Here is a 13954-nt window from a genome sequence, read left to right on the forward strand (position 1 = left end):
CAGGCCACTGGTAGTCATGGGCTGTAACTCGAAAGCTCCCTTGTTTAGAGCATGTCCCTACATGACCACTGCCCAAGGGTAGTGACCTTGGCTCTGACGCATGTAACCACATGGAGTTCTCTCTCCAATGTATGCTGGCCAGAAGACAGTATGGAAAGAGTGTGGGATGGAGACGGGCAGATCAACAAAAATTCATTATAGGAGATTAAAAAAAAAGTAGCAACTCAAAGCACTTTTTTCACAGCTGGTAGGTCAATAACAGCACCTGTGTTTCTGAAGGTCAGCGTGGTACTTATAATGCTGTCCTTTACTCAGTGCGTACAATCCCATCTTTCCTAGGGAGGCTCCCCTGACCCCTGTGAAGACTATGCTCCCTGCTTTACGGTATCAGAGTTCTTTATCCTTCATTATTACAACACTGGTTACATTTTCTTCTTATTACTCATTTAATGTCTGTCTTTCCTATGATACAGAACATTTTCTGAGGAACTGGACATAGCCCAGAACAGTGCTTCAAAACAAGTAAAAGCTAAGTAAAATTGTCTGTAGAATTATACATGATTAGTTAGGTATTATTTTCAGCTGCATATTTCAAGCCCCAAAACACTGGTTAAACACATTTTCTAACATAAAAGAAATCTGTTGTGGGAAGGTCAAGGCTGATGTGAAAGCTCCACAGAGTTATTAGGTCCCAGGCTCCTTTTTTCTTTTTACTCTTTTATTTTCATGCATGGTTGGCATCCTCAAGGTCACCTCATGGCCCAAGATGGCTGCCACCACTGTGGTAGCACAATAATGGCCCCCAAAGATGTTCACGTCCTAATGCTCAGAACCTGTGAAGATGGTGCCCGGTGATAAAGGGGCTTTGCAGATGGCAGGCCAGTGAAGGACCTTGACCTGCTGAGATTAGCCTATATTATTCAGGTGGGCCTAATCTAATCACATGAGTCCTTAAAAGCAGAGAAGCCTTCCTGGCTGCAGAAAATCAGAGAGATGGCAGCATAAGGATTTGTGCTGCCATTGCTGGCTTTGAAGACAAGGAAGGAATGCAGGCCGCCTCTAAAATCTAGAAAAGGGGGAAAAACACCCAGATTCTCCCCCCAGCACCTCCAGAAAGGAATACAGTCCTGCTGACACTTCGATTTTATTTTATGTTTTTTCCAGTTTTATTGAGAGAGAAATGACATATAACACTATATAAGTTTAAAGTATACAACATAATGATTTGATATATGTATATATCACAAAATGATCACCACAATAAGTTTAGTTAACACTCATCTCCTCACATAGTTACAATTTTTTTTTTGTAATGAGAACTTTTAAGATCTACTCTCTAAGCAACTTTCAGATATACAATACAGTACTGTTAACTATAGTCACCATGTTGTACATTAACGTCCCTATGACTTATTCATCTTATAAGTGTAACTTTGTACGTTTTGACCCCCTTTACCCCCCACCTATGGCAAGAACCAATCTGTTCTCTGTATCTATGAGTTTGGTTTTTTTACATTCCACATGTAAGTGATATCATACAGTACTGCTCTTTTTCTGTCTGACTTACTTCACTTAGCATAATGCTCCCAAGGCCCACCCATGTTGTCACAAATGACAGCATTTCCTTCTTTCTCATGGATGAATTATATCCCATTATGTGTGGATTACCACATCTTCTTTATCCATTCACCCACTGAGAGACACTTGGGTCCTCTCCATGTCTTGGCGATTATAAACATGCAGCAACGAACCCGGGGTGCAGTTCTCTGTTCAAGATGGTGACTTCATTTCCTTCAGCTAAATACTCACAAGTAGAATCGCTAGATCATACAGTAGTTCTATTTTTAGTTTTTTGAGGACCCTCCATCCTGTTTTCCATAGTGGCAGTCTGACATCTTGATTTTAGCCATTGAGACTCATGTAGGATTTCTGACCTACAGAAGGAGTGTAAGATTTGTCTTCTTTTAAGTGTAAGAGTTGTTTTCTGTAAGTCACCATGTGTGGGTCTGCTTCTAAACTGAGTTAGCTCTTAAGTAGCCTTTTTGGAAGTCCTTCACAATTCTTCTGCTTATATCTCAATGTCCATAACTTAGACGATCCCTACTCCTCATATAGAGGCAAAGAAATATGGTTTTTCAGCCCTTCCACCTCACACAAAAGCAGAGTTTTCCATGACTCTTGACCAGAAGAAGGGGGAATAGATAATGGAAGATAACTAGAAACTTCTGCCACCATTTGCTTAATGAAAGAATGATTAAATGGATGTAGTTGAACACCTAGAAGATTAGGAAAGTGCTATGACTTTCATAGACAGTTATATTTCCCACTTGTAAATGAATGTAACAAATGGATAGCCTTCCTTTTTCTTTTAAATTAGCTAAATTTCATTCATTTTGTCCTCTCCCCATCTAATTTTAATCTTAGAAATGTATGTTTTTAAAGTTTCTATACTTTTAGATCACTAAGAACTATTGATATTCAGATTCCAGAAAGAAGTTTTCAGAGACCTTGAGTCAAACCAGCTTCTACAAGAATAAAGTAGAATTACATTCTTAATGCCTTCATTTGTTTTTCAGGCTTCAGTTATTACTTGATTGTGAGACATTTCATCTGTTTTCTGTAGCGGGCTGAAAGTTCTCGGAAAAAAGCCAACCTTTCAGGGAGTCTAGACCACTGGATGCTTTAGTGTGCTGATTTTAACAGACAAACACATTGACAATTCCTGTAAACACAACTGAACGTTGTGTTGTTGCTGTACTTCTCCTGCTACTCCTGAGTCAAAAACAGGATCGATGTTGAGGGCTTCCGAAGGGCAGAGGAGATACAAGCTCATCCCTGAATCCTGGACCATGGATGTTTCCTGCATCCTCTCCCTTCTAATTCTATCACCCTGTACCTCTGTTCAATAGTCTGGGCTGAAGCCAGACAGTTTTGCCTTATCTTCTGGGCAACCTTTGCTCCAGGTAATTTTTCTCCGTTTTCCTCTCTGTTGGTCCTCAGTCCTCAGATAGGGCATGGATGGCTGAAATCATTCATGTTTCCTGACTCTCTTCCCTAGGCAGGTCCACGCTGGAGCCAGCAACACAGTCAGCCCTGCTGGTGGGCAGACATGACTTGAAAAGAGCTTCATACCAAAGGACATCTCATTACAAGGATTTCTGACTTGTCTTTCTGTTAGCGCTTTCCTGAGTCAAGAGAAAGCAAAACATATCTCCCTTCCCACTTCTCATCTCTGACACTAAACTTCTGGCCAATGGTTTTCATTTTTCACATCTCCCCCTATAAATCTGGTTTGACTTCCTCATCCTTCTGCTTGCCTTGCATTCTCAAACTTGTCCTTTCCGAGTCAGAGATCCAGAACTCTTGTGCTAAGGCAGCTGGAGGCACAGCATTGGGCTTCCACTGGCAGCCATAACCTTCCAAACCACACATCGGAGGCGCAGACACTTTGAGGGCCATCTACGTTCAAGACTCTAACCCAAATCAGTCTGAAGCTTCAGGCCCATAAGTCCTTATGCCATCACAGCACAGTGGCTCAGAGAGAAATTTTCTCTGTACACAGTGAACTTTTTCAAGTTACTATTATTGGTGATTTACGCCCCCCACAGGAAAATTTGATACAAAGCACTGAAATGACTTGTGCTTGCCTCTGAGAGTAGTGTTGAGTAATTGCTATTGCAGGCTCCTCTGTTCCTGCAGAGCCCTTCAGCTTAATGTTCATCAGTTATAATTTGATTGTGTGGTGCTATTTTATAAGACTACTCAGTGATATATGCTGCCATTCTAGTTTTAAAAGTACGTAAATGCAACTAAACATGTTTATCAGGCTCTTTTTTATAATGTTCGGAAGCATTGCAAATGTCACTTGAAATTTTTCATCACCAGGATTGTACTTTTAACTGATGTTTCACAACAAAGGGACTGTCTTCAGAACAAACTAATTAACATCACAACTAGAAAATCCAAAATCTTAATGGCATTTACTCACATTCTATTCATTCTACACTTTGCTCTTCTAAAATGCTCTTATGTTCAACCGCCTGCATCAAAAATTCTGCAGTAGGATCTTTAAATTGTCTTTAAAAATACAGCAAAGCATTTGAAAATAAGCTATAAACCATTGTTTCTCTGCAGTACCAAAACTTTCTTGAAAATGATGCTTACATGGAAATTCAGCAGCTCTGTTCCACACAAAATGGCCTAACATTATATAACCAGCAGCTTAACAAACTTACACCTATTGGAATAATTGTAAATTTATTAAAAATATATGTTTTGTGGAATTTAGTGGAAGAATGAGCCATATCTGGAGACTGTCACATCAGTAGAGGCCACTAGCAGCAGCTGAAGACTAAGGCCAGCGTGAGGTCAGGATTCCTGCAACATCCAGCATCAGCTTAAGGATGGATATATAAGAAGCTAATCACATCCTGTCTCCTCTCCCAGAGCGGAGTCAAGAGAAGGGAGGAGAGAGAGATGTGTTAAGGCCTTAAGCATGGTGAGAGGAGAATAGAGTTAATTTTGACATAAGACTATTTTTTTTTTTTATGGAAGATTAGCCCTGAGCTAACATCTGCCACCAATCCTCCTCTTTTTGCTGAGGAAGACTGTCCCTGAGCTAACATCTGTGCCTATCTTCCTCTACTTTATATGTGGGACACCTGCCACAGCATGGCTTGACAAGTGGTGCGTAGGTCCACACCCGGGATCCGAACTGGCAAGCCCTGGGCTGCCGAAGTGAAACGTGCGAATTTAACCACTGCGCCACCGGGCTGGCCCCAAGACTAAGTTTTAATGACCAAAGTTGTTACAGAATCTGTACATAATGTAGTAAAGAAAGACAATGAGACAAAATAGCTGGGAGATGAATTATTCAATGAAATAAAATCTTTTCATACTTGTAATCCAACGAGTTGAGACAACAAACTGGATACACAGGTAAAATGTTTACCTTTCTTTAAAAATTGATCTCAGACATATTTTCGGTAGAAGAAGAATGAACTATAAAATACAAATAGCAGATACAGCACATTTCTGTGTAGTTATTCAGTTACATTTACATGGGCCTTGTTCAACGCAGTGACTCTAATTATACAGCAATAAATAGAGCTACTATTGATAGAATAATATATCCATCAGCTCTTTTGAAAAAACTGTTTGAACTTCTACAGAAGGCCATAAGATTATCATACAAATTTCTGATTACAAACCCCTAACACAATCCCAGTGGCAGCAATTACTTAGTGGTTTATTGTGGTTTCTATTTGTCATTGGACTATAACGTAGTGGCAAATTAGATTTTTAGACCAAAGGTTTTCAAAATATTTATACTTGATGAAATTTACGAAAAATATAATACTAAGTTTAAGCTTGTTTATAGTGTTCTTTATTGTGGGAAAGAAACTACAGTGGGAAACAATTATCTTACAAAGAAACACACTGAAGATGCTATTTTCGGAAGTTATGTCTACTTAGACCCATGTCAAAGGAAAAGGTATAGTTTCAGGCCTTTGAAATAAGAAATGCATGACTATATCTACACTGCGTTGCTATTTTTTTTAAAGAACATAATTGCGTCATTTTGGAAAAGGATTGTGTAGGAAATGAATATAATGATAAACACTTTCAAGTCTTTGGGTTTCCTTTTGATTTAATTCCTGGAAGCAGATTGTGACGCTTCTTCCTTTATAAATCCTTAATAGCTGGATAGATATCCACCACCACCTCCATCCTCCACAGTCAATATTACAGACAAAAACATTCTTTCAAGTGCTGGCCTGGCGGCATAGTGGTTAAATTCACATACTCCACTTCAACCGCCCAGGGTTTGTGGGTTCAGATCCTGAGGGCAAACCCACATACTGCTCATTAAGCCATGCTGTGGTGGGATGGGATCTCACATACAAAATGGAGGAAGATTGGTATAGATGTTAGTTCAGGGACAATCTTCCTCAAGCAAAAAGAGGAAGATTGGCAACAGATGTTAGCTCAGGGCCAGTCTTTCTCACCAAAAAAACCAAAAAACAAAAGAAAGAAAGAAAAAAAAAATTCCTTCAGGACAGCAGGATACGTATGCACAAATATGTTAGTTGAGAACCTGAAATGTTTTGTTATTCTAGTGAACTGAAATTGTTTATGCATTTTTCCAAAGTGTCTCATTAATATAGACATGTCATCTATTTCATGATATAATAAACAGAGTATCATTCTTCTAGTTCCAAAACCATGCATAGTTTTCCTGGATTTCTAGAATGCTATTTCTGTATCATCTATTGATACCTTATTCTTGAATAAAGATATTTTGTACCCTAGCTTCAGCCCTCTGTAAACATCACATTTCAAGATTCCTTTTGAAAAATGTCCAGGTAGGCAGAAATCATCAAAAGGAGAAGATAAATGTAAGTTTAATACTCACACTAGATTAAGTTGTATTTATTTAAATAAATAGAATTATACTATACATCATTGATTTAGTTTGAAACTGACATCAGAAAAAGAATTCTTTGAGACACAAAAATATTTAGAATATTTATTAAAAATAATGGGTGGATTGTAAGCACCTGAATGGAACTTCTGTTTCCTATGCAGTTGCTCCTACACAGAACTTTGATTGACTGTCTAAAAGTTTTAAGTGCCTGCCGTAAGCCAAAGTTAGTGGATGAATCCAACCTTGAAGGAAAATGAATCTTGATTAAGAAAGAGAAATTTTCCAGTAAGTACAGAGGAAAAATTCAGGCTAGATAATAAGAAGGAGCCTTGAAAAAAGAACAATTATCTCATTGAGCCTGTCTGGCTACTTAGGTGAAATATTCAACTGAAGAATCTCACAAGAGGAGAGGGCTTTCATGACTGAACGATGATAGGATAAGTCAAAAGAGGACAAGAAAGTGATATTGTTGCCATTGGGAGAAATGACTTAACTTTCTTTAGGAATCAAGATACCCACAAATGGAAAAAGTGCAGTCATTAAAACATGATATAGAGAAAAAATAAAGGTAGGTTTTCCTTCTGTGTGAAGGCAATGTAAAACACCTGTGCAAAGTAGGAATTGCTAAGGGTTAGTCTATCTCCCTCCTCTGGCCCTGCCTATAAATTTTTAGAAGGCCCATGATCAAAGCTCATAATTAATACAAGATAAATCTTCACGGAATTTCCTTACAGTTATTTTTTATGTCTAAATTATGCTCATGCAGAATCATGCACATTCTGAATTCTATGAAAATGTGCCACACTGAAAATTCTCTTGTATCACTAACGCATAAGTTCCACATATCTTTCAAGAAAAGTCAATCAGAAGAAATATTAGCCTACAGTTTCTACAATTTGGAGTAATCAGAAAGATGCCATAAGACATCAGCTTAATTTCTATGGAAGTTTTAAAAAGTACAACATGAGTTCTCAACATAACTTATTTTTCAGTAGCTTTAAATGTAGCAAATGAGTTGGGTTTTCATATTTACATTCTGAATGTATTCCTAGGGAGGAAAAAATGATTTCAAGCCTTGTAACTTCCAAAGAAGCAGCAATAACTTATTAATTGTGCCCTTGGTGTTCTTAAGTGCAGCATGAAAAACAGTCTTAGAGACTTTTAAAGATGCATAAAGTTCTCCCACTGGGAGAAGTAGGGACACCAGGAGAATCCAGCAGCAGAAGTATTTCAAAAAAGCTATTTACTTGTTGAAAGAAAGAATTTAATTAATAGTGTTATAGCTGTGAAGTTAATATGCAGATCTGAGGTCCTATCACAAGGGATTGTTACATATTTTTTAAATAAGTCACTCAGTCCTATATTTCTTCCCTTTTACAGTTCTTGCATAGTAATAAATATACCGCCAAAAGGTTTTCAGGATGAGGATCACGATGTCTGTTAATTTCTTCAGTAATACAATAAAGATGATGATGTTAATGACAATTATAAGAACCACTATTTACTGAATCCTCAGAATATGCCAAGATCCTTTCTAAGTCCTTTATATGCATTATCTCATTTAATTCTTTCACCTAACAATAAAGTTACTCTTGTGGTTTTCTTCATTTTGCAGAAAAGGAAACTGAGGCTCCAGTAGATTATATAAGTGCAGACACTTCTGGTTACTTATCCACAGTCATCTCGAACCTCAACATACATGTACTCATTCCTTAAAACAGTATATCCATTTCCTTCAAGTTCTGCAAGGCCTGGGGAGAATCAGAACCCTCAAGACCACAGTGATACGTGTATGCAGAGCTGCTTGGCAGATGAGATAACAGCCAAAGGAAATCTGGAGGCTGTGATCAAGAATCCCCATAATAGGCCAGATGTATGATAGCTCACGCCCGTGAGAATGTACACTACTAGTCAATAAGAATGGTTAGGTAGGTGCCTATTGCTAGAATAGCACCCAAATCCAGCGAGATGTTATGGAAATTCACTTGAATTCAGTTTTTAGAGAAAGATTCACTATTTCAGAATTTTTGTATTTTTGGGGGCAAAAGATCAAGGTATAGGAGGCTTGTATTAATCTATCGAAGTGGGTAATTCCTAGAAATACTGTCAGGGACTAAAGGAGATGGAGAGTTCTGTACATAAACCAGCACATACGGACAAGGAATTTCTTCTGAAATGCAGTCTAACCTGGAAGGGTGTCAGAGGTGCTTGTGTTTCTCCAGGAGCCTTAACTCTCTCTAGTTTTCAGAATAGATTTCCTACAGATTGGAAATGAGGCTAAAGTATGACTAATCAGGGAGATGTTAGCAGCCTTGGAGGCAGTAAATAGGAGACCAACAGAAAATCTTTAGGATGCTCCTTTCGGAGTCATCTATCCTTTTAATGATCTAGAATACTTGGTTGACTGCTTAATGGTATTTGAATGGGTAATAAAATGAGTAACTGGGACTACGATATCCATTTTTTTAAACTTGCACCCAAAGAAATTAGAAAAAAAACCCAAACCTTGACATGCATAGTGATATTAGAAAAGCAGTTACAAAAAGCAGTTACAAAAGTAACCTTGGGCAGTAGAGGGAAATTGGGCTTGTGTGGAACAAATGACTGCTATTACTATTTTTTTTTATTACTTCACAGGGCTATTTTGAAGCTTACCTAAATTACCATACATGATATGCTTAAAACAATGATAGATGCCAAACAAGCACTGATTACTACTATTATTGTCAAAGCTCACCATGTTTTTATATTTCACAGAGACACATTCAGGTTAAATGATTAGCCTAAGGGCCCATAGTTAATAAGTTCTAAAGACGAGATTTGAATGAGACTTATGATTTGAAATTCATCCTTCCTTCAACACAATATGATGTTGATTCCACAGTACAGATTTCCTCTGGTCTAATTTATTTCAAATTCAATTTTTATGGAAGAGAATAAAAGATAACTTCCACCCAGTGAAATGAAAATATGATTTAAAATGACCATTCAAATCACAAGATACAGAACACTATGGGGTGAAAAATGCTACACTTAATATTCACAATTATTTTATTCATAAAATTTGCATCTGAAAATTACTTTATAATCTGCATGTTACAGAAGATAACTGGGCGCTGATTTAAGTACTTTGTTCTGTCTCAGAAATCAGTGGTGAATGTGATTAATAGCACAAATATTAAAGGTAGGCGTTACCGCATTTGTGTGGAACTCAGTATTAGAAGTGGCATTTCTGGTTCCTGAATACATTTTCCAATGTGAGAAAATGATGACAAGTTCTAATTATAAAGTTTATTATAGTGTAGAACAAAGAGTAACCACCTCTGGAGGTTCTGGAGAAAATCCTTCAGGGATTTTTGCTGCTTGGCTGAATCAAACATTCTTTCTTACCTTATGGACCTCAGTGGAGCCTAACAATTCTAAAAGTCTCTGTGCTGGTCAAGGCAAATTTTCTTAAATATAAACCACAAATGTAGAATACCATTATGTTACTTAGAAAATCTGAGATTATCATGCAACAATAGAGTAAGTTAGCACAAATATAGTTGATAATGAGAAATCTAAAAATATAATTACTGCTTTCTTATTCTTTCTGTAATTGTACTGTTAAGCTTCTTCTCTACGATTTCTTCAAGTGAAAATTGCACTGGTTAATGAGAACAATGTTTACAAAACACAACTAGAAACTTAATCCAAGATGCTCTTACATTTTGGTGGCAATCAAAAGACGGTTCTACAGGAGTCATAATGAAAATCACGTGCCTTGCTGACATTAGTTCAACAGACAGAAGTAACATTTGTATCATGTTGCATTAAGACAACTCTCTTCTGTGTGATCAGAATTTCAAGATAAGAATCACCAGTCTGATGTACTTAGTCGTTAGTAAACGTATGCTCCACTTACATGTATAAGGATTTCATTCGTCAGTTTTTTCAGTATTAATATTCAAGCAAAAATAGCAACTTGCTATTCAACTTTGTTACAGTAACATCTTAATTAATTCCTGTTCCCACTTTAAACACAAGAATGTTCAAAACCATTTTTCACTTAACATTTGGGGCTGTGGTCACTGTACACCTTTTTAAACTGGACATGAGGATACACTGGAAGCTGAGTTCCACTACAGCTTAACAAACTAAACCATAAGGCTTTTGTTTTGGAATTCCATTGTATTAACATACTCCCAAGATCATTCTTTCCTGAATAGTATCCAAACTAATTTTTGATTAGTATTCCATTTGTAATGTTACTTAGATTACATATATACAGAAGTACTTTTTAAAGTGCACTTTAAAAGCATGATAAACTTACCTTAGAAAGCCCACCTACTTCCAAATAAAAGCAGATAATGAACACATTCCAGGTGACCCAGAGGGCAGTCCATACTGTGTACTAAAGAGAAAGGGGGGAGAGGGGAAAGAAAGAGAAAAAAAACATGGAGATGAAGGCACGTATACTAAATAAATCAATAATAAAAATGTCAATAAGTCTAAGTCTTCTGGGAAGAAACGGGGAGCGCCAGGAAAGTGTTCCTTATGAGGTCCCCTAAGATCTCCAGAAATTAAAAATCCAATAGTTTCGACTGTTTTCAGTAGAAGCCAATAAAGCTAGAGTTATTTTTAAAGTGCTGTGCTGGCTTGCAGATACAAGTCAAAGTCAAATCCAAGTGACGACTTGATTTCTGTTTTCTGAGCATTAGCTTTTCCAGGGAATGCAATTATGCAAATTTTCTGTGGGCTATCTATCTTTAATTATAATTTAAATTGTCAAATGTTTAGGAATGTTAGTCAAAACCCAGCACTTCCATATCCCTGTGTGAGGACCACATTTGAAAATGGATATTTACAGTAAAATTAACAAACTTTCATCTGTTGGACTATTCTATAAAGAGTAAAGAGTGGAGAGTGTGCCCCTAAGATAACCATACAAGAATATTTTTTTAAAAGCATGAAATTTAATAAATAGGATTAAGAATAAGTAAATGAACAACAGAGTACCATACTGGGAAAATACCTTTCAATCACATCCAATAAACTCTAAATAAGCTAGCCTTACTGATTAATTGGTTTTATTAGCGTATTATGTATTAGGAAATGCTTTCCTAGAGAGAATTAATCAGCCTGAATTAAAATAGCCTCAGATCAAGACTCATCAGTGGAGAGGGTCTTAGGACTCAACTCATCCAGTCATTTTCTCACGCAGATGAAGAAACTGAGGCCCAGAAAATCAATATATAGAACAGCTTGGATGACCAAGGATGATACTTACAATAGGAACACAATTAACAAATGAAATACAATGGCTTGCTCAGTCATTTTACTTAACCACAAAAATCTATGAATTCTTAGTTTCTCACATAGGCATACTAATTAAATTGTTGCTATCAGTGATTATAATTGTTACATGTTATTGATAAATTAAAATAAATATTAAAATCATTTTATTAGCTTATTCTATGCTCATAAAATCATGGAATTATGAATTTGAAACATTGTGTAAAATAGCCATGTTCCTATTAGAAAACTTATCAGAAGCTTTTAACTATTTGTAAAATTTAATTTACATTTTGTGTCTTTCTGTCACTTATGATTTTTTAAAGGCTTTCAAAATAATCTCATGTAGTTGTGTAGACCTATAATTGGTTACATGTAAGTCACATCATATATCTTTTCTTTTTGGAGAAGAGGCTTTTCCTTTTTGTTTTTTAAAAATAATACAATTTTAATAATGAGGAAGGCTCCACAGTCACTGGAAATTTAGAGAAGTTGGCAAATATGTTAAAACGTTAACAAAAGTTAAAATATAGATTGAGGCTTTTGTATTTGCAGACAGTGTTTATGTTGCTGCTATCTCCTGTTAGTCAGGTCTTCTAGTATGGGAGGACTAGACTGTTTTTAAAAATGTGTCAAATGCACTGAAACACACTTTTCTGAACCACAAAATATTCCCATGAATATTGAAAATAGCTAACCCACATCCTCAACGCAAACTTTTTGCCAGCTGATGAAGTCACAACAACTACAACAAATTTTAAAGCTGTTGCTAATAAAGATGGCATCTGGTATCTGATATTTTTCATTCTTAATCTAATGATGAGTACATTAGAATGAGAGAGCAGTGCAGAGCACTAAGTCATGAGAAAAAAGCCACGGATGAAGGTTAAGGAAAGCACATAAAATAAAGTAAGACTAAAGTAAGGACATGAACTGAACTAATTGCAAAACCATGATTCTTAATTATTAGGCCTGCAAACCTAAACCCGTAAGTATTCTGTTAGAAGAATCAATCAACTCATAGCTATAACGAATGCAAAATAAAACAAATCTATTTCAAAATCATAGCACAAACTTAGTGACTGAAGTATATTAGGATCTCTCACAAGTTGTACCACTGATGCCACTTCTGAACTTTCAAAGATAAAATTACCAGGCTGAGTAGACTTCAAATGTCAGCTCCTAAATTCTCAACAAAAACATGAGTTATTAGTCTGCTGCTTTCTATGTTCCTGGTACTGTGCTAAGCATTTTACATGGTTTTAAGGTATTCAGTCATCACACAAAAACCAAGGCAGGGAGGTAATCACTGGATCACCTAGTTAGTTAGTGTCAGAGTTAGGATGAGAAATCTGACAGCGTGGCTGCAGAGCTGGTGTGCTTCAGTGTTACACGATAGGCTTTATCTTCAAAGACCTTAGAAAAAGGACCGACAGATTAATTCGTGAGTCAACACTTCCCCAAATTTTACAATTCACCAAATGACCAATTCACCAAATTATCAGTTTACCAAAAGTTTATTTCATTCACATATATTCTATAACTGGCAATGTTTTTGGAATGCTGGTTTCTTTTGTGTTTGCAATTGATGTGTCATGCATTATATAAACATTGGGTTTTTCTTTTTTTAAGCAATATCATAAATTTCTTTAATACACTGGTTTGTTGAGAACAAAGAATATTTGTATGATTGAATTTTGGATTGTTATGAGATGTAAACTATATGCCTTAATATGCACCTGAGACACAAGTCTGCATAGAGAGATGAAAAAAAAGGATTTTCTAGCAATACACACAATACATCCATAGGAATTTACCTAGGCAGGAAGTGTTAGAACAACATATGGTATAAGAGACTGGCTATCCTCCTTGTCTTCTTTTTGACTTGGGTTATTTTAATTATAATTCAGTTTAAATTAGAATAAACAAAGAGATTCACTCCATTTTTAACAACCTCCCTTTGATTATTATGGAGCATACCTACACATTCATGTAGTCACATAGATATATCTGCAACATAAAAGACTTCACTTCCTAATGTAAAAAAATCACGTTGTATAATTATCTATCTGTCTATCTATCTATCTACCTATTTATTTATCCTACTTTGCTTATATCCAGTACACATATTTTAAATCTTAATTTACATAGACAATGCCTATAAAGATGAAAAAAAAATTCATGTGTTCTATGTGGCTTCCTGAATGCTTCCTAGTTTTACGAGGATATTTTAGCATTTTTTAATTGAAATGA

At 36.2% G+C, this 13954-nt stretch overlaps 1 protein-coding gene across 2 annotated transcripts in view; it reads right to left on the reverse strand.

Moving 5' to 3' along the window:
* The window catches only part of NKAIN3 (sodium/potassium transporting ATPase interacting 3), a 600276-nt gene that overhangs the window by 269055 nt on the left and 317267 nt on the right, over positions 1-13954 (reverse strand). For both annotated transcript variants that reach the window (XM_044780225.2, XM_070481183.1), the window contains exon 3: positions 10740-10820. In XM_044780225.2, the coding sequence (XP_044636160.1) occupies positions 10740-10820 (81 nt within the window). The remainder of the gene's footprint in view (positions 1-10739; positions 10821-13954) is intronic.

The sequence above is a fragment of the Equus asinus genome, chromosome 12 (genome assembly GCF_041296235.1).
Source record: "Equus asinus isolate D_3611 breed Donkey chromosome 12, EquAss-T2T_v2, whole genome shotgun sequence".
In the NCBI taxonomy this organism is placed as follows: domain Eukaryota; kingdom Metazoa; phylum Chordata; class Mammalia; order Perissodactyla; family Equidae; genus Equus; species Equus asinus.